General features: G+C 36.7%; 1 protein-coding gene across 7 annotated transcripts in view; it reads right to left on the minus strand.

Annotated features, from left to right (window-relative positions):
• Positions 1–279: 279 nt before the first annotated feature.
• LOC106176529 (semaphorin-1A) overlaps positions 280–22,150 on the minus strand; it is a 52,481-nt gene continuing 30,610 nt past the window's right edge. For 4 of the 7 annotated variants that reach the window (XM_087002589.1, XM_087002590.1, XM_087002588.1 and 1 more), the window contains 17 exons: positions 21,519–21,762; positions 13,493–13,595; positions 12,831–12,876; positions 12,343–12,405; positions 11,523–11,642; positions 11,130–11,223; positions 10,363–10,464; positions 10,104–10,195; positions 9,531–9,672; positions 8,391–8,632; positions 8,082–8,203; positions 7,347–7,429; positions 6,991–7,201; positions 6,709–6,851; positions 6,080–6,199; positions 4,972–5,055; positions 280–3,610 (listed from right to left, as the gene is read on the minus strand). In XM_087002589.1, the coding sequence (XP_086858715.1) occupies positions 3,219–3,610; positions 4,972–5,055; positions 6,080–6,199; positions 6,709–6,851; positions 6,991–7,201; positions 7,347–7,429; positions 8,082–8,203; positions 8,391–8,632; positions 9,531–9,672; positions 10,104–10,195; positions 10,363–10,464; positions 11,130–11,223; positions 11,523–11,642; positions 12,343–12,405; positions 12,831–12,876; positions 13,493–13,595; positions 21,519–21,672 (2,313 nt within the window). In that variant the 5' untranslated portion in view covers positions 21,673–21,762 and the 3' untranslated portion in view covers positions 280–3,218. The remainder of the gene's footprint in view (positions 3,611–4,971; positions 5,056–6,079; positions 6,200–6,708; positions 6,852–6,990; positions 7,202–7,346; positions 7,430–8,081; positions 8,204–8,390; positions 8,633–9,530; positions 9,673–10,103; positions 10,196–10,362; positions 10,465–11,129; positions 11,224–11,522; positions 11,643–12,342; positions 12,406–12,830; positions 12,877–13,492; positions 13,596–21,518; positions 21,763–22,150) is intronic. The other 3 variants (XM_087002592.1, XM_087002591.1, XM_087002593.1) reach the window with 3 other exon arrangements.

Raw genomic sequence — 22,150 nt, forward strand, 5'->3', positions numbered from 1 at the left:
GTGAAAATTTTTATTTCCAGCACTAATAGTTTCATCTGTTGAATTAATAAACATTGATGGATTTGACATTGACATCTGCTGTGCTAAATTTCATTCCACATTCAAGGGTATATACTAATTACTTTCAATAATTCAATATAATTACTGACAGCATAGAAAGCTTGATAGAATTATTCTATCATTAATTGAAACGAGATACAGATGCTCATGAAATTCAGTACTTGATTATTGAAATAGTAATGTCATATTGCTTTCATAGAAATCAACAAGAAAAAAAACTTGTTTTCTGATATAAATTGTTTTATTTTTACAGACTTCTTTAGCACAGATATTAGTTACAGATATATACACAACAGTTTGCAACAAAAAAGTACAACTGCAATTCTAAATGCATGATTTTGTGACTCGAGGCAGGGACTATGGAACTTGTGACACTTGTGTAAAATATGATAACAAGATGAAAATAAATGCAATTGCTATGAACTGAGCTAAAATGTTGATGTCACCACTGCTCTTTATCCTCCAACAACATTACTTTTATTTGGAAGACTAACTTATACTGATGGAAACAAAAATATCAGTTCTGTAGTCAGAACTTGATGTATAAAAAATATACATGATTTGTTGTTAATATCAAGAAGTTGCTATCATCTTCTTCCTTTCTATACAAGATGTTATGTATACAATGGTTTTTACAAGCCAATTGATATCAGCTTTTCTGTTTTTCTGTTATATAAACTTCTACCTATTCTTCAGATAGGGTGATTTAAAATAAAGTGATGATGATTGGCATGAGTGAATGGCAGGGCTAGTATTCACTGTACAAAAAGTACACAAATCAATCTATCTAAAGCAAGATGTCTCTTTATACATGTCCAGCTGGTCGCTATCTCAAACACTAAACCTACCTACAGGATGCTAACAGACCAGCTGCGTTCCAAGACATCCTTCATACTTTGTCATTCCAGTGCCTGTTGGTCAGAGACAGAGGGCACTTTGTTCAGTCCACCAACTTTATACATTACTACATACATACCCAGGGATTTCCCCTTTAGTCACTTAGCTATGATAGTGTGGTATTTTCCACAAATTTCTTTGCCTTCCAGTGAAGGTTGTCTATCCCCTTTAATAAATGCCAGGATTATTTCTAAGCTCGGTTAAAGTGAAATACCTTTTTTTTTCACTTTGCAGACCACATGAGTGCATTTTGTGGAAGCAATGTTATTAACCTCCAGAAGCAAACATATAGTTTTTAAAGTTTGTTTTAAAAAATATCTAAATTTGTGCAAAAACTTGTTTGTTGCTAAATATTTTTTTAAAAAACTAAGCAGTTATATGTGTCAAAATAACAGTGCATAAATTTATCTGTAGATTTTTCAGTGACAATCAAACCCTAGGTCCTAAAATTTGAGTTTGAAAAAACACATACACATTGATGCCATGAAACATTCTCAGAAGCATGGCATTGCTAGTTACCCAGATTAATATTGGTAGTTATACAAATACAAGCTAATCAAACTCACTAATTTAGCTCCACTAAGGACTATATTTCAATCAAATGCATTCCTGGCTTGTCAGGTCAGTAGTGTGTTAATAGCAAAAATGCTGCTGCCAATGTATGATGATATGACTCTCCTAAATACACTGTGAATTGTGCATGTTCTGATGAATAATGATGAAATGGTGACGATGGATAGAAACATAAAACATGGGGATTTTTAAAGACATTGAGAGTAAAAAAGCTTAGCCTGTACACCTATACCAGTAGTACAACATAAAACAACACTTGTTCAATGAACCAAGTGACAAAGAAAGTGAGCTTAAAATTTGGCCTTTGCAGCATAACCTGACTGGGAAACAGTCATCAACACTTTCTAATTACGATGCCTAATTTTACTTCAGAAGCACATCTGCTTAAGTAGATTTGACTGATTTAAACAGAAGGAAAACAAAATTTACTACAATAAACTATAAGTTGCCTAATATGATAACTTTAAGGACTTTGTGCTTGTTGCAGGAAGCCTAAATGGAAGTTAACAGAGTATATGTTGCTGTGCCATTTTGCATAGCATATATAGTGAACATATGAGTATCTGTACTATGGTTAACACTGCATCCTTGACAGCATACTACAATAAAAAAGAATGTACAATATACACATTTACAATTCTTATGTACACATATACACAAATATGGCAGGGCTTAAATACAGATATTTTTTCTTCCTAATTTTCACTGGAATGTCTTTTCATTCTCTTTTTTTATATAAAAATGCCTCTGTTCACACTATGACAGCACCTTGTGAGTGATTGGCCTTCCTGAGGGTTAGTCACTCGCAGCCTGGGTTAAAGTAACATTTATGTATCTTTAACCCGCAACCGTCCATAACAGCACCACTGCAGAATAGCCATTTTTTGTCAGAACCATGGAAATGTCAATCCCTGGATTAAAGGTGCTTTTTTGTACTTGTTGCTGCCTTCGTTGTTCTTGTAAGTTTGTTCGAATGTTTGTGACACTGTGAATATTGGCATGAAGATTAAAAAAAAAATTCTCAAAATCACTGAGATCATTGTCGTTGAAGTAGCACAAGAAGCACTACGAATACAGTCTGCTCCATACGGAGAGAAGGTCAACGCAGTGTATCATACTGTCATTTCTTCATTGAAAAATTGATCCAGCTTCCAATACACATCTGGTGACTGGAAAAATGAGAACAAGTTGTTTAGCATTTCTTTCTCCAAGCCCATTATTTGTTGCTTAGTCCTTCACCAGGCCTCCTTGGTTTGTTATATGCTATCAGCTCACAGCTTCCAGCACCCCTCTTTCATTTCTATCCACCAATGTCCTCAGCCAATAAGCCACCAGCACAATTTTGACGTATCTAGCACTGCATTAAGCTGAACATGCACATTTTATATCCAAATACACTCATTACACTATACTGTTACACATTGCCCAATGAGACTCGACTCTGCTAGCGCCTTACTCCATAAACCTATTGTTACTAAGACCACATATTGCGTACTCAAAATCATCATGCATTGCCCTTATGTTAGTAAACCTACGTTAGTAGTGATATGTTGTTCTTGTGTATTTACCTAGTAAAAGGTACTTTTATACATTATCTTAATACTGGTCATTTTTGACAATGCTTTTTGTCTTAGAATTTTCTCGAAAGTCTCAGTTACGATGGGCTACAAACTGAAGCAAACCTGCTGCTATAAGTAGACTTTCCTCACTTTTTGTTGGTTTTCTGGAACATGAACCTTGGTCTCTGGACTCCCATTCGGTAACTTTGATGGATTTTTTGGAATATTTAACACTACATTCAACTGTTTTTGCACGTCCTTGTAGCCACCAGAATTGTCATTAAAGTTTGATGAGTAATAGTCAGGACCTGGACTTTTCTGCAGCTCCACATTTGGCTCTTTGTATGATGTATCTATATTGTCTCTTCTCCTTGATTTATTATACGTGCTGAATTTGTATCCGCTCAAAAACCCGACAAATAAAGATACAACAATTGCGACAACAACAGCAATGCCAAGTACCACGGGACTGTAGGCTGTCTCACCGCCTCCAACAGAAGCTGCAGCAACGCGAACATCTCCTGTAAAGAGAAGAGTAATTCTTATGAAATGATGACAGACTTCGTATCCAGCAGTGGCTGAATGGTGCTTTTACTGTATAATCCCTCTTCAAAGTGATAACCTACAAAGTATTAACAATAAGAAAAAAAAACGTCGAAGTCCATTTAAAACAGGAGAATGACAAAACCACTGACACAGTCCCTGTCCTTAACAGCTAGCCTGGCCAAAGCAATTTAAGGCTGAAAAGTGAAGTCTGGTTATTAAGGGGTAGAGACTGCTAAGCATATATGCAGCTGCAGTGGAATAAACATGTGCACCCTGAGCTTGGAGTTTACAGTGTGTACAGTGTGAGAGAGATGGCAGCAGAGCCATTTTCTCACAAATGGCATGTCAAACACACAGGGGTACTTAGTGCATCCATTGTTATCAAACAACACACATCTATACCAAAACAATACAACATGAATGTTAGTGCATATTAGTTTTACTGAACAAACAAAATATCAATTGCTTTTGATTTAAAAAAATTCAAAATCAAGCAAACCCAAGTGTTAAGACTTGTTAAGTTGTGCAATTCACTCATATCACAATGGCTGCAGTTATATTAAGGTGGCCATTGCAAAAATATGATTATCGCAAACCAAATTTTCACTAAATAAAAAGCATTCCAGGAGATTTCCCCAACCAAAATAATGACTTCTGTCAAAAAAGCCCAGTGAAGCAGACAAAATGAAGATGCATACATATGAAAATGGACATGCCTGACTTTTTAAACCATGCGTATCTGGTCTTACACCTAAGCAGTGAATATCTCATTTATATTATTGAATACCTGCTATTTTTTTAACATGAAATAATAATTATATATATGCTCCCACCAATTTCTATAAGATATGATAACAAACTATTCATACAGGTTAATCTTCTCTCAAAAAATTTCTCAAAACTATCCGAGAAAAACATGCAAACTTGAACACATGCAAGCTACATGTTCTCAGTTCCCCTAAGCAGATTCTGAAGGGTTATATTCTAGTTCAAAGGAGTGCTCTTTACACTGGGAAAAGAGGATGCCATTCTAGTTATCATAAGTATCCTTTTAGCCTCATACTCTACACCATTGCTGAACAGGTATTTCTTTCATGCTACATAAGGAAAGACCTTGAAGATGACTTCACACACCAAAATCAACCTATGATTGAAAAGACACAGACAAACAGACAGACAGACAGACAGACAGGCAGACAGACAGGCAGACAGTTAGACAGACGGATAGACAGTCAGACTCACATCTATGAATATAATACTTGATATAAAATACAACATATCTATAAAAGTGCAAGGCGCCATTGTGAGAATGAATTCCACAAGAAACAAGCCTTACCATTTGGAAGAGCCTCAGCACTGGAATTTTTAATATCTTGGTCTTTCTTTTTGTCACCAGCGCCATCAACTGGGGATGAGGAGGCTAGTGAAAATGAAAACATTGAAGATTTAAATAAAAAGAGTATGCATGCATGGATAAAAGCAAAAGAATGAAAGAACTTTTAAAAAAATGAGAATAAATTTCTAAAAGCAAGAGATATTCAGTTAAATCTTAGATTTACAGTAAATGCATTTTTCTTCCAAGTGAATAAAGCTTAAGTGTTTGAAGACAAGAGATGAGGGAAAGGATAACACACAGGAAATGTCTAGTATGCAAAAGAAAGATAAAGGTAAAGAGGGTTAAGGGTTTTAGTATCACAAACTCATGCAGTTGCTGCAGGTACTAGACTACAGAGCTATGGCAGCATGGGTCAACCTTTATCTCTACACAAATGTTAGATTACTAGAGTCAGGTTATCATAACAAATGTATTCTAATTCTCACATAGTCAGAGCCCGCCCTTCTTTAAGAGGCTACATAGCTGGACTAGGTTCTGTCTCTCTATAAGCCAGCTAGGAAGGCAGTCTCAGTGCAAGACCAGGCGTAGGTGAGTGAGGTGATCACAGCCAATGGACACACAACTGTAAACCAGACAAGTTCTGACAGACACTACACACAGTGCAACACTAAGAGCTGCGTTGTGAGGCGTGGAAGAGCTCTGGTTAGCTATACAACCCTGCTAGCAGACACACAGACAAGACAATATAACTAAGCTGCCACAAAAGAAATGCTAGGTTCTATACAAGCACTCCAGTGGTTAGTGTAACATTTTTTCTTGAAACTCTGTAAATTGTGAGTATATTCCTTTTTTCATTGTTCTAATGATTATGAAATGCTTTTTTCTACACCAGAAGAGAGTAATACTAGCAGTTAATCCACCACAAGCTAAGAAAATAGAAACAAACTACACTTGTGCTATTTATCTCTTGTACTCTAGTCCAACGGACTAATATTACATAGGCAAGACACTCGTTAGACAAAGCACCAGGCAACTACAACTAGTAGAAAGATATTATTTTAGTGCCATATATTTACTATACACTACAGTATATGTATAGGAAACTAACCCGTGGATGTAACCACAGTTTTCCCATTATTATTATTCAATGGGCTGGTCTGACTCCCTCCGACTGTGGGCTGTGGACATATGCAGGGGGCACATGTCACTGCAGGTGCTGGAGTAGTCACTATATTGAAACAAGGGAAGGAAACCGCATTAGCCTGGATTGCTCCCCTCTTTACAAAGTGCCCTCTATGGGTATTGTTCAAATAACAAGCAGCTTAATATCACTAGCATAAAAACAGGTCATTTCCACAGAACATGATTAAATATTTATGGAATTTCAGAAGAAAAGAAAATGCAAAGTTCTTTCACTAGAAACCTCTACCTTCACAAACGTCTATCAAGTGATTTTGCGTGCACCAATGATGACACATTCAAGATTGCACATTGACCTACTCAAAGTCAATTATATCATACTTTCTATATGACTGACAACTCTAATCAATCAAACTGATAATCACCATGAATCATTCATTACTTACAAATCAGGTCTTATAATCATGATGATTATGGGCCAATTACTTGATCTTAGAATAGTCAGTCAACTACGCGCAATTCGGGGATATACTCTATGTCAACCTTGTTCAGTCCCTATGTCTACTGCACATGCTGTAACAATCATCCCTTACGTACCTCTTGTGGATTCTTTTGTAGTGGAGGGGTCAGCAGGACAACTGGAGTTGACACCTTGGTAAATGTTCTGAATGCCATTTATAGAATTCTCACATTTTCCTTCTGTCCAGGAGCAATAGGGGTCTTGTAATGCTACACAAGCACTGTAAATAACAATGTCAAAATTTAACTCATACTTTGCAAGATAATAGATTCCAAAACACACAGAGAAGGATTTCTTTTAAAAATTCATTGATGTGTTTTCCATTTGCAAAGAAAAATATTTCAAGCCTGCCTTCTTACCTGCATGTTTTCTGTAGGTGGCACCTGTGAAGTGGAATGGTTTTGACCTGGTGTGCTGACACCACAATCAGTTTCTCCTCACCATTAGGATTTCTGAAGATTTTCATACTTGTGAATGGTTTGTTTCTGAAGACCTCAATTTCCTCAATTGTGACCGTCTCAATGGCTGATCCTCTGCCTTTGTTTATAGTTTTCAATACGTAACCATCACCTAAAGTATCAAGAACATATATTACAGGAAGGTAACGTGTGCAAGATTTTAATTTAACTCAGCATAGGATATATGTTCTTAAAACTATTTCATAGCAGTAATTAATGAAAACGGTACTTAGCAGGTAATAAATAAATAAACTTACTTCTTCCAATAAACATGATATCATAGTAGCGTCCATCTCCAGCCCTTCTTTGCCAGTCAACAGCCATTTGGGTAAAAGTTGAACTGTAGAAGAGAGAGAAAAATGATAATGATCTAACAATTAATGTAAACAGGCAAACATCCTTATCCCGATATGATATTTAATTCTGGAACTTTTGTTTAGTATTAGTACCAAACCAAATGAATTTTAAATTTGAATGAATGCCCCAAAATTCCAAAAATTCCACTTGCTGGTTACTTTGCCAGAAGCATTTTCTCTCGATTTAGGTGTCATCCAGCACACTGTGCATACTATTAATCACAAAGTCATAAAATGAGATGAACTTTCTTTGCCAGCATGCCCCCCCTCGGGGATGACCAGAATGACTTCCTCCCAAATCATCTTGTCAATGTCCTTGTCTCAAGTAAGGTGCGTATAGCGACTGCCAGATACTGCCAGGGGTCAGGAAAGAAATGCCTGACTAACAACCTTGGCATACACAGTCTTGTCTTAACACATGACAAGGAAAGAAAGATGACTGTCCTAGGAGGTGACCATCAGGGGTCACTGCTGCTTAAGGCCTTTTTAAGCATTATTCACTTTTCTCTGTTCTATCTATATTAATTTGTTAAGGGAATTTGAACGACCAACATATCATTTCCAGTAGACAGCCACCATGTTATTTCAAGCAGTTTCAGGGAAAAAGTTGCAATTTAACATTATTTTGAAACTCACGTTAGAGATGTTGCCATGACAACTGGCTGTCCACCAAATGCAGGTACGGCAGATTCCATCATGGGATGTTCCTGCACAAAGTTCAATGTCATGTCATCGATGACTGTTGAACTGTTGGCACACTGAAATCACAACCATTTGATATTAAGATCAGAAAGGAGAAGAGTTAATTATAATAATCTGTATGGAAAGTTTTCAAAAATTAAATAAAATTCACTGATTCTTTCTTCATAATAAATTTGAGTATAAGTATAGTAATAGTATCTGTATACTTTACAATTCCAATGTTTTTATTATTTTTTTTAATACCTCAGCTGGGTGTGGACTTGGTATGCTGTCCAAGGGCGCGGACTGCCAGTTGTAATCCTTTCCTTTCTGTTCTTTGAAAGTCCCCCTGAATGCGTGGATTATGTCAGAGAAGCGGAATGCACATATCGCAGAGCCCTGGATGCTGTTCTGCGGGGTGTTGAACACGGCATAGATCATGTCTGTGGCGTTGGACTGGTCAGAGGAGGACATGTAATTACCTTTGTGCATGTCAGATGTCGCCTCTGTAAAATAAACAAATACCTAAGTGCACAAAGAAATGTAAAGAATGCCTTTCCCAATGCATCCCATTTTCAAAATTTTCAATTTATTTTTATGCTTACTAGAGACTTTTTATAGCCACTTTGTTTTTTTTTAATTTCCATCAAATCTACTCTGATTAGGTCATTGCAATTGCAAATACAATCAATTACAAGATCAGTGATTAGGTTACCACTATAAATAAAATATGCAATTAACTGAATCGGAAATATTCCATTTCATAGAACCCATTATTTCAGCTAATTAAGCAAACAGAAGTGTATTTTTATTCCGTCCTACAGGAGTATCCAGTGGCAATCAATACAAATTCTACATATTACATGTGTTCTGCATCTGATTGGCAGTTATATCATCTGTTCTAACAGCATTTCAACCCACTGACATAACATGGAATCATTATGCACATTGCTATTTGATTGCCAAATTGACTACATTTACATTCATCAATGCAAATCAACTATTATCAAGTTGCATCAGGCTCGGCTGCTAATTCCCAAAGGTTTCTCACATTGGGGAAATGGAGGAAACTGCGTCCATTTATTTTTTTTGCATGTTTAACATTGGGACTGGTGGAGGCTGAAGCAATTGCCAATATTGCTTGCACATGATTTCCCTGAAGGGATTTTGCTGGCTATGTGACTCACTCCTGTGGCTCACCACAGCCCAGACGAGACTGCAGTGTGTGTCTGGCAGTCTGCAGGAAAAATCAATGTGGGATGACACATACCTGCTGAACACACTTCTGCAGCTGGTTTCAACATACACAAAGATGTTCCATTGTTAATGCAGCTTCTAAATAAATCAAAGGGGTTCCTGTGCTCAGGACTTATAAATACCTTTTAAGATGAAAGAAGCACTTACGGATTTCATCAAAATAAAAAGGATAATCCCCTGGTATGGAGCAGTTGAGACGGGTTTTGAAGAAGGTTGTGAATTCTTTTTTCAGCAAGATCTTTCCTCCCTGGTCATTTTTGCACACTCTGGCCACCCTTGAAAATATGGCCTAAAGGAAAAAAAATAATAATAACAATATTAATAATAATAATAATAATTCCAAATGACATTAAAACATAACACATGTGCAATTCAGGATCCATATCATGTAACAAAATGCTTAACTGGTGGTATTTATCAGCATCTCCTGACCAATAGCTATCTTGAGAGATCACAAAGATACCAAGGTGGTAACATAGGCCAGATAATTACTTTGATAAACCACCATCACTGGGCCTACTTTCTCGTTATATGATGTGGCAATCTCCATCTTCACGTCATCTCACTAGATACATTAACAGCTAATAGCATATCTGGCTCCACATTAAAATTAATCAGTTATCAGGCCTCCTTGCACTAAGGGACCAGGGTTCAGCAGGAAATTCCAGTCAAGATGATCAGTGCTTTATTCTTTTTCTTTTTTTTAAATGTATAATGTACCTTTCCACAGTTGATGTACTCAACTGCTGGCTCACTGAAGAAGAAATAAATTTTATCTTCATATTCCATTGAGCTCACAAAATGTGTGGGAACTGAAAATAAAAGAATGGAAAGTTTTATACCACTGACAATTTCATATTAGAAATAGGACACAAAGGGTGCAAAACCATGTTAAAAATTCAATACAAAAAAAAAAAAAAAAAACAACAACTTTAATTAAAGACAATTTTCATAACTTCTTAATGAGCCTTCAACCTACCATTGAGCATCATTGAGTTTCTCTGTACTCTGATATCTCCATTGTAAATCACGGGTTCATTGCCATCAAAGTGTAATTCAGTGGCAGTATATATTTTTCCACCTAGGGAAAAAACAATACAAAAACAATGTAAGCTTTTGCTGGTTACAGTAGACTTCTTACATAATTTTAACTTTTTTTCTTTATTTCAGGGGAATACAAAGAAGTAAAATTTCCATACTGATGAAGGGTTTGAGGGAAACTAGCCACAGAAATAATATGCGCATGGTTGTTATTTAAAAGCATTTAGCTGAAGATGCATTGTATTGGTAAAAAATAAAGCACATTTTTTTTTGCCAAATAAAAAAAAATCCAATCATCATTCAGGCCACATGGAAAATATGGCAAAACTGCCTTCACCTGCTGATTGCTTCACTGAATGCACCATTAAACAAGCATTAAATGCACTTAATTCAAGTACTCTGACCCTTAGCCCATGATTAAACCTGGACTTAACACTTGGCACTATATGGCAATGGTAATTACATGCACCTGTCCACCCCTTAGCTGTCACAACATATACTGATGAGAGTAGAGAGGGACAATGACTGTGACATCAGTTCATTTTCACTTCAATCTCTAACAAAGAAACCAGTATAAGCTGATTTTTTAACATATTGCAAATGTAACTGTAATAGGCATCTCAGTATACAAAATAGAAGTGTAAGGTATTCTTCCCCCACCCCCTTTCTCTTTTTATTTCCCTCCATGTTGGCCAGTGCACTCACCTGCATACAATGCAGTGCTGTTACTCTGTGGCAGATAGGGGGCCACCCCTTTTGCATTGGACAATGAACCTATCTGACGATAATTGATACCACCCTGGAAATACAGAAATGACAACTGGTTAAGAGAAAGGTAGTTAGGAAATCTATCTAGCTTGAAAATCAATAAATTACTATACCACACTTTTTGTCAGTAACTTACTGACTTCAGAATGGTTTAACGAAGTATATTCCAATTAAATATATCACAAGTGTCACCCTAGCTAACATAGCACTAATTCCCCTACTATTGCTTACATTCTGTTAAAAAATGATTTCATCATCCACACTGAGAAAGATAATGGTGAGGAGATGACAGTTACTTTGATGCCTGGCATTGTTTTCATGATCACTTACATCCAAAGTCTGTTGAATCCTGTATGTTTTGCAGCTTGGACTACATGCATAGGTGCCACATACAAAGAGTTCATCTTGAGTTTTTTGGAGCATCACGCGGATGTAATTCTGGCATTCTTTCTGTAAATAAGAAGGAAAAGGGAACTTGAGGCCACATCTTGGTGTGAGGAGTGGGCTTGTATTGGTTAATAAACCATTGTGGAGGTTGGGGTTCAAAGTGGCACTTCATGCCACAAAAATGAGAAGAGGCTTTGTTTTATTTTTTCTGAACACAAATCCCTAAATGAAACCTGACAAACACTTTAAGGTGCAGTCCTTTTAAAGAAGGATAACATTTCTTCTCTCTGTTTCATGAGATGTAGCCATCTTAAGGTACAGATTAACCTGTATATATCCATAAACATAGAGTAAAGCTTTTATTTTCTATTTACATAAAAACAAAGTGGGTTAAAATATTTTTTTCGTTGGTTTGATTTCCCTTCTGTATTTCTCATTGAATACATGATATACAGGGTACTTAACCAAAACATGGCCTGAACCATAGAAAAAAAGGCTATAATGGATGCGGAATATTTTCTCGCTTGATATGGCGAACAATGAATTAATTGCTTTAAGCAATAACGTGCATAATAAAACTACAATGGTAGACCAATCAAAATTAAGGATTCATGCTATAAATACCCAGACGTTCTTGGTTAATTTTGCATTTTTTTCTCTTTTTCAAAATAAAACTTTCATATTCAAAAAACCTTTTGAGCAAAATTTCACTTATGGAAACAAAGATTTTCATTAAGTGTTCCATTTTTTTTTCACAACTTACCTGTGTTTTACCCCTAATCAAACAAGCAGCCTTTTTATTTTCCTCTGCAGGCCATTGTTCTCTCTGAAATTGATGAAAGAAACACACCTGATAAGTCTTGAACATTTTATCTTTTTAGCATGCAGACTGTGACCATGTTAGAAAAAAAGACAATTCAAGATGCAGACACATTTACGCTGGTAACAGCAAAGTGTGACATGAGCAAAATATCTTATCCCATAATGTCGCTTGGTCTTCCAATAAATGATCACATTTCTAGAGGTTAAGAATCTTAGGCTATACCTAGCTGGCAGAAAAATAAATGCTTTTTACTGGCATTTTGATAACTTTTTAAGAACATTTTTATTACTCCAATTAAATAAATGTCTAATCTCAATTAACATCATTTAATTGCTGATCTAAATGACAAATTAACTATAAATATTAAATGATAAATTCCTTTTTTATTTGCATATTGCCCCTGGCTACTTGGAATAAAGTCCACTTACCCCATTCACATGCAGCAATGGGAGACTGAGGTTATAAAATTGGTTCCTAAAAAAATTGAAGATACGAGAAATTGATTAAAATAATTCAATACTCTTGTAATCTAGACATTTGCAGTTAAATTTTAGAGTGTAAAATTAACAATGAATTCAGAAAGAAAATTATAAAATCTTAACTTATTTCTTTCGTAAGTAGGCAAAAAAAGAAAAAGAACTATGGACTCTAAAGTAGAGGAACAGCGCAAAGAACAGCTCAGGGGAATAATTCCGTATTAACAGAATTAGAAGCTCAATGAAATTATCATCACTAGAGGCCCTTGCCAGCTTACTCATCACATATAAAGTGATGCATTACAGGAAGATTACTTTTCCTGTAGCAAATCACTATCTACAATATGCTCATCCATCAGTGCCTAAAAGGCTGCTAGTAGTTTTATGCAATATAATGTGGATCTATATGAAAACTAGTAAGGGACCTTTGTGAAAAAACCATTGTTTAAACAGGACACAACTTGTTGTATATGGGCAAGTATAAATTTCATAAAGCTTGCTCTCTGTGAATAAGGCAATCAGGTGGGAGTGTGGGTGTGTGCTTGCATTGAGAATACAACCATACAATAAAATAACTAGAACAAGTGAAAAAAAAAAAACCAAAAACAACTTACTTGCCCCCAATAACCACACTATTGTCATCAGAAATAAACAGCTTAAACCAGTCGTAATATTCCGCTGAAGAGGTATCAGATGGAAATGATGCCACGCCTGCATCTGAAACAAAACATCAAGAACATCATTCAAGTGTATATATATATATGTGTATTTCAAGTATATCTGAAATGCTGAATAATGAATTTTTGCTTTAGCTACATCAAAACACAAGGGAATGTCATTCTTCAGACTTAATTATGCCATATTATCAACACAGAGAGCACAGTTTGGCCTAAATGGTACATTTATTAGAGTTAAGAAGATAAGTGAAGTTAATGTGTACTACTAATTAAATCTTAGCATTCAAGACAATAAATATGAGATAATTCAAAATAATGTGACAGGATGTTAATTAACACTGGGACCTTATTCAAATCACTCCTCATGTTCTCTTTTGTCTAGAATTTTGAATGGGATTTATTTTGACCACCAAAGAAGGTTGTAAAATCAACTAAATATTGTTGCCTTCTTCAAACACCTAAAGAAATCAGGTTTTACAATAATAGATCATAGTATTTACTGAGCATAAAATTAAAGTTGAGCAAATGTGTCCACTAAATAATAGGTTCATCAAACAATAATATGGTACACAAAACAAAGACATAGTGTGCTTGTGAAAAAAAGCATTAAACACAACAATACAATATCTGTGCAAAGGTCAGTGAAAGGTAGTAATCTACCAGGGAGGAGCCAGTAGTTTATCAATGAGTTTCTCCTTTTGTGAATGTGTACATCTTTAAAACATTAATCTTATATTGCTGAACCAAAGGTCAGTAGCAGAACATGCGGGGAGAGCATGTCCTCTCCAAGCGTCCCTGAAAAATGACCACTTTCTCCAGTGCCATCTTATTCCCAGCACAGACCCATGTTAGCTGGTAATATCCCAGGGCCCCGTGCTATCCCCCTTCACTTAGAAGATGTATGACAGAGTTAGATCAAAGGCAGCCTCTCCACAAATGACCAAGAGGTACAAGCCTCCCGAGGCAGGCGATGATGGATCCTATGTGCTATCATTGGTCTCCAGAATGATGTACAAATACGTTTTAGTCATGCAAGGCATTAAACTGGTCCTGCTCAGATGCTAGTCATGGGGTCATAGCTTACAGCGCTCGGGTGAAGGCAGCCATTAGGGCAGATAACAGAACATTATCCCCCATTCTCATATCCTGCGCCCAATCTCTACCTACATGCAAGAGCAGCATTAGGGGATAACAATATTACCTTTATAACAAACTTACTGCTCCATTCAACTAAAAACAGATGGTGATTTTTTAATTTTTTTTTCTTGTTATCAAGTTGAGTGTCTTTTATAGGATACAAACTCAACAAAGGCTTCCTATTAAGTTTTACAGTGACATAATAAATAAATGTAGATCACACTACACATTAGCTATCTGCTTTTTTTTCTTGATATGTCTCATTTTTCAAGTAAACAGTAACTCTTTAACACCTTGTTATATAACAATAATATTTAAAAAAATTATTTGGATAGTATTCTGCATAACAAAATAAAACCACTTGAATTTCTAACTTTCATCACCTAAATCATGTCCTTTTTTATTAAGAAGAAACAAACAAAAAGATATAATTTCTAACTTTGCACTTCTTTCCCCAGGTGTTCTAAAAAAACTAATACTTTTTTATCTTTGGACATCGCTTTATTTTGCATGCAGGCTGCGTTTAGTATTCATGAGCTTCTATGCTTATGACTGCAGAACACGCATCAAATAATAAAATATCTGCCTGGCGGTGCTATCATACGATGCAGGTCATTAAAATCTTGAGGTGTTTTTATGTGCCTTTCTCTTTCTGTTCAGAAAACAACAATACCCTTTATCTGTATCATCATAAGAAAACTGTGTAAACATGAGCACAACATGCCTGGAACAAGGTCATAAATAAACCACTTTTTGTCATCAATGTGACATTAGGGAGTGCTGGACGGGATCAGCATCTCCCACCTTCCCTACATGTAAAAATACCACAACAACATCACTTCCACACCTGCTACCTCAATTTTCACAGATTTTATCTCACCTTCGTCCCAAAAATATCAAAATTAACAAGGTTTTTAATGGAGATGATGTCAGATTCATTGTGGTCATAGCAATTAAATGACCACAGGCTGGCCAGTCATCTTGATCAGATTGGTGACTGTAGCCCCCTTCCTAGACCATCAGACTCGTTAGTTCAAGTGTAAACATGATAATAATACCCCCTGCTCACTGGAAAGTGGACGCGCAAGTTCTGAGCACACACACACCAAACAAACACTTTAACAGGACAATAGCTCTTATGCGCGTCTCATGTTTCATATCACAATCTAATAATGCCAAAACTTGACATTTTATACTCCCTCCGGTCAATTCTGTCTGAGGAAACATTTCTTGACTAAACTATTGTAAAGGCAAGAGTGTATCACTTTCTCAAACATTTAATACCCTCCAAGAAGAGCCAATGTGGGAAAAGGAATATCTTGTAGCAATTCTTTTCATTTTCTGTCCAAAAAAAATAGGGACACATGAAAAAAAATGCTTTTTTTCTTAAATTCTTTGATATTTTGCCCTCCATCTTATAATTGGTTTCTTTAACTGAAAGTTTACCTTTATCCAACACGTTTAATTCAATGCAGGCCTTACAATTCAGGAAATAAAAAGCCCCCAACTCCTCTCATAAGGTATCACAGATTATCACCCTGGTCATCTGAGCACAGTTATACACACCAGCGAACACAAGCTATGTGTCACAAAGATGTCACAAGACACTGCTCCATACTCCTCAACATGACACAATAGGACCAAAACTGCTGAATCATGGGGGGAATTGGAAGCCCTTCACAGCTACCAAAGGCTGACGGCAAGACATCAGAAGTCTTGTCAACATGAGCTCTTGCCAGTCTCCACTCCTCTACTAGTGTTTGGGCATACAATTCTCCTCAGGGCTCTGTTGGCGACACATCCCTGATTTATTATACTGTCAACAAATTCTATTCAGATGACAAGAAAGAAAGAGCAAAAAGCTTCTTCTTGGACAAAGAAAAATAGCAAAATGCTCTCCTCTTGTGTAAAATTTCATTTGGACCCCTAGATGCCTCAGGTTTTGGTAAAATGATGCATTAAAAGTCACACCTGACAATGCAGGTATTAAACCCTGCTGGAGGGCCTTTCTTCAGTCTTCCCTGTGCCCTAGGTCAGTAAATTATATTCAGCAGGGTCTTAAAGGAGGTGAAGCGAAACAGCTTACATCATCTAATGCAGGGTCACATTGATTGTTTGAATTTCTTCTTCAATATTAAGGGTGCAATTCAGCATGAAAACTAAAGCCTCCACAAAATGAATACCTACGTACACACTGGCTCCTTTACTACACTGCGTCTTAGACTTTCGAGGGTGGTAAGAGCCGCTTGGTAAACTTGAGGCACTGTGAAATGATAACACGACCATGTATACACCTGTTAAAGGGGAGGATGTGTGACAGGGGACAAAAACAACATAACACAGGGACGCGTTTCATAATAATTCGACAAAGTTTAGCACTGCTTTAATAGCTTTCTGAATGGAGCATGTTCACAAAGCGCATGGCACGCCACGCGGCTATGGCGTCAACGGAAAGGGGGCCCCAGACACATGAATATACTTATTATGTTGTAGAAAAACAGTAAGATGCATTTTTTTATTCTGGCAGCTATAAAATACTGCAAAATATATGCAAGCCAAGGGGAGGGGTCTTTTGGTTACTAGCAAATAATTTTTGTTCTTAAGCAGGGGTTACCATTAGCACCAAAATCTACAAGTTCACCGTCAAAAAAAATTTTTTTTTGCATTACCAGTTTATCATTTACCAGTTACTATCTAAACCAATATGTTTTATGTCCAAACTTTCAATGTATGTCAATGACAACCCTGACCTACAATTCTGTTTTACAGAAACAAATTTTCTCCAAAGCCAAACCAACACAAAAACATCTCCAGGGTGAATGTGATGTAACACGTTACTTAAAACAACTTTCCACTTTCTGTCAACATGAAAAATCTCTTTAGATGCCCTTCATACTAAAGGTTACATGATTATATAAATAATCACGGAGATAGCATATGAACACACAGCGTATCTAGAAACTTAGACAGCTTGAGCTAGAAACTTGAGATAGCTTGATCCCAGGTGACATGGCATATCTTGTGACACCTGCACATTTGTGACAGGGCCAGGGGACCAGTGAGGAAGAGGAGGAAGGGGTGAGTGCACCAGACACCCTGGCAGCAGGGGTGGGGCAGGTGCCACGGCTTCACTGGGAGCAAAGGTTAACTCCAGAGTGTCACACAACTGCCCAGTAAACCAAGACACCATTGTGGCCCACACAAACAACTACCTGTGTATTATCTGATGTGGACTGCCTCCATGGTCAAGTGGCAAGATTCTAATTTTAGGACCAGATAGGCATCTCGATAATCATTAAGTCAAGTTGGACATGCATTACTGCAATTTGACAAAAATACAAAACAGAAGGATAAATGGTATATTTGTAGTTTAAAGTTTTCAGGGGTACATGGTAGAGATTTTAATTGTCATCCATATTACATAAACTCTTTAAGAGACATGGGTTTTTATCTTGAGCAAGATTTCAAATGACACAAGTATCAAAACTCTGCTTTAGTTGTCCAAATCTTGGAATTAGAATTTCTATCTCAGTTTTAATTTGCCATAGTGACATTTAATTTATCTCTAAATACCCAATCATGGCAAAATTGAACTTTAATCTGTCCGATAAACCACCAGATCCACAAGTAACACTGGCTCAAAGGACTTATCCCTGCTTGTCCAATTTAGCACAACAGCAAATGAAGCATCATTTTGATAACAGTGAAAAACCAATAAAGGAAGAGGGATGAACTGTATATGCTGTTTGCAAAGGGGCACCGCAAGGTACATAATTCAGATAAAATCTTTGATTACTCTTCAAGCTCTCTTGAATACGTTATCAGTTTGTTTTCTCTTTTAGCGTGAATCATTGACCCCCTGGTGCGGTGCCTCGTGCCACAGTGTTTCTCAACCGAAGAATCTCAGTGAATAAAATGAAAAATTGTCACTCAACTCTATATATATTCATTATTCACCGAAGCTTTTTCCTATGTAATTTTATCTCTTACACCTCCTTTTTAGTAATCAAAGTAATCCCTACTCAAATACTACCTGCCTTGTGTCAGAGATTCACCTCTATGCCCAATCACTTAACTACCAAAGTTATCATGACTTTTACCGTAACAAGACCATGATACTTTATCAGTGACACACATCCTTTTTATCCCTCAACAAAGATTTTTTAACATAAAATAAACCTCATAAATAAATAGACCATTTCAATATGAAACACATTATTGTCATATGATACAGCAAAAAACATAAGTTGTTTACTTGGGATAGGTCTTGGAAAACATGAATATTTGTCATGAAACCCACAGTGTCCTTGAGAACTTCTTGGTAAGGCCTTTGTGAAAACAAAATCACCTGGGCTCAACCTGCATCCTTCTGTGGGGGAAACAAAGCCTGTGCCCTTCCCCACTACAATACCTTGGTGGAACACACAGCCCTGATCTTGCTCATTTTTCACTCATCGCATTACAGATCTTTTGTCGTTATCAAAACATATCCAGTCTCCCAAATATTTGTGTCCAGATACGGGGCTTTGAAATGAGAGGATTTTTAAGAGCAGAGACCACAACTTTTATAGGGCTTCGGTGAACTAGAAAACTTTACTTCATTGGTATGCAGGTGAGAGAAAGGCACACAATAAAGATGGCAGAAGACGTGACAAAAAAGAAGGTACAAACAAGCATCTTCTTTTGCCTCAACACGGGTACATTATTACCAATGATGAACTTCACAGCTGGCAACTTGCCATGCAGTTCAGATTTTTTTCCTCTAAAGACTACCAAAAGCACCATCCATGAATCCATCTTGAACTGATTTTCTATGCAGCGGGAGCAAATATGGATCAAAGCATCTCTTCCGTATGGATTAAGTACATGCCAACACATCAACATGTCTACTTATATAAAAGCAGCACTATCGTAACCACTCCTTCAACTACCATACTACATAATGAATTTTTTTTCCTTTTTGCCTTAACAAGCCACTAATTTCCTGTAATAGACAGAAAGACATCCTTCATACACAAGCAAGCTTTTATTCTGTATAGTTTTGGCCATCTCGGGTGTCAGGCTCATCCACCCCAGGTAGGGACTGGCAAGTACTATATACCTGGTACCTTGTAAGATAATGCCCCTAAATCAGAAACTCCACAGCTACTAATCCTAAAGCCCAACAATGGAGGCTCAGGGACCACCTGCCAATCATAGTCCCCCGAGTACTCGCCTCCTGCGGCATGCCGTCCAATTTTACCATCTCAACAGTACACCAATAGGAGAAATTGACTACGAAGAGGTTTATTAGGCCCTTCATTGGAACAGTCTCCCACAGTTAGGAAGTTAAGCAGGTTTGCTTATGGCAGGTACCGAAGGTTAGGGCAATTATTATGTCAAATATCATACTTTCTTCCAATCTTCCAATGTCCACAGTAAATACACACAATGTCTGGATTTGAAAATTAATCTTTTCATTTTGGTGTGGAAAATAATTCACTTTTTAATCCTAAGGTCTGAAGCAGACCCAGGCAGCCAAATGATTGCTTCTCATTGTGTCATCTTTACTTGGTACACATTTATCTGGTGGAGACTAATACATGTCAACATTCACATCTTGTACGTAAACTAGGACATTTGTGGCCTCACACGTAACTGGAGTAGGGACAAACAGACAGGCCATGGTTACCAGAGAAAGTCTCAAAAACTTTCAACAAGGGGAGGTTGTTTGCACCAATTTCACTACACTCGGCTGTAATAAATCACTTGATTCATAATGCGCAAGTGCCAAATTTCATGTATTTATAACAACAGAAATCCATATTTAAATATGGGATGAGGTTTTGTGAAGGACGTAAGGCCTGAATTTAAAAGAATTTCTCAACAATAGAGCTGAAAACACTGCACACTTTTGCCACGGGGAGAAGTGCATCTCTTTAGAATTTCAAATTTATGCCAATTTCACACACAGGTAGCCCATAAATTTTCAAAATGAGTTTTATTTTCTCTTTCCTCTACTTGGAAAAAAAAGGGATGGCAAAAAAAATGAGCACTGGTCCACAAATTTATAGGCACGTATTGGGAGGTAAAGTCTGATAACATCTTGTAGAGGCATAAGTTGTGTTCCTCAACAACAAATGTGTAATTATCTTGATAGATGGCTGGTCAGTTCCTTGTACAGTTCACTTTAAGAATAGTACAGGATAACATGTCAGCGTTTTCCCCCCATGTAACCATCATAAAAAAGCAATTTCAGTAACCCATGCACATGTCTGCCTCAATCATCTAACCCCAAAAATACGACTCAAAACATAAATGTGGTGGTAATAAACCTCAGTACATGTCAGGGCTTCACTTAGTATTGTTTTAAAGACACAAAGAGCAGTAACTATAAGATCCAGGACATGGATATGTTTTTTATCGTTGGTTTATATCTCTCTGTATGCCATCAGTGACAAGATATCTAAAGATGTGCTCTGTTGGCTAGCCATAAAATCTTAAGTTTTTACTATGCAGGTACTTGCTTTCTACTGGTACTGTTAATGATCCCCACAGGCAAACCTGGACCCTGCAAGAGACTTCCCTATGCAGGTGTATTTAATTTAGACTAATAACTAATGCAGTGTTAGGGAAAATGTCTTGAATATGTGCAAGTCCAATAAACTGTGGCATGTTTGTATGGGGAATCCTTCATGTGTGATATGTTTTGAATATTTTTAAATAAAACAACTGAAACCATTTGTAAAAACATAAAAGGAGGAGTTTTTTTTTCATGCTCATATTTTCACTAGTGGAAAGTTTTAAAATTAAGTCATATGTCAAAAGACAAAGAAAAAAAACTTACTTTCTATCTCAAACAATGATACTGTGGATCTGGGATTGAAATTCATCTGCCAGGCTCCCACTAGAGCTGTTAAATGCAGTAATCCGGTGAAAGTATAAAAGGTGACCATGTTGACACATTGCCTGCAGTCCAACATGTTAGCCCAAATCTTCATATGGTTCACCTTGATCTAATAGTCGTTGTGGAGGTAGAGTTGATGTCGTGTATCCTTTCTAACAGTCAAGTTCACAATGGTGTCTGCTTTCTGGAAAAGAAAATCAATACTACTGAAAGGGCAAGACCGACTGTGGAATACTGAAGTCTTCAATAGAAACACTTTATCCATATGTCACCCAATGTACATCTACACTCATATGAACAAACGAGGCAGAAGTTCTAGATATTTTTTCAAGGTGTAATTTATGCTGGTTCTTGGGACTTAGAAGATCTTTCTAACTAAAATAGCAAGATCTAATTTACTGCTACGTGTAAACTGGATCTTGTTAGTTTTGGAGTCTGTTATATTCAATAGTCTGCTTCACCATATCCAATTCAGTCTAGTTCAATTTGAATTTCTATTCGATATGAATTACTATAATTTTCCTTGTTCATTGTTTAAATCAAAGGAAATTTTGCTATGTCTATGTTTTATT

The sequence above is a fragment of the Lingula anatina genome, chromosome 1 (genome assembly GCF_051362555.1).
Source record: "Lingula anatina isolate TDL-2025a chromosome 1, LinAna3.0, whole genome shotgun sequence".
NCBI classification, from domain to species: Eukaryota; Metazoa; Brachiopoda; class Lingulata; order Lingulida; family Lingulidae; genus Lingula; species Lingula anatina.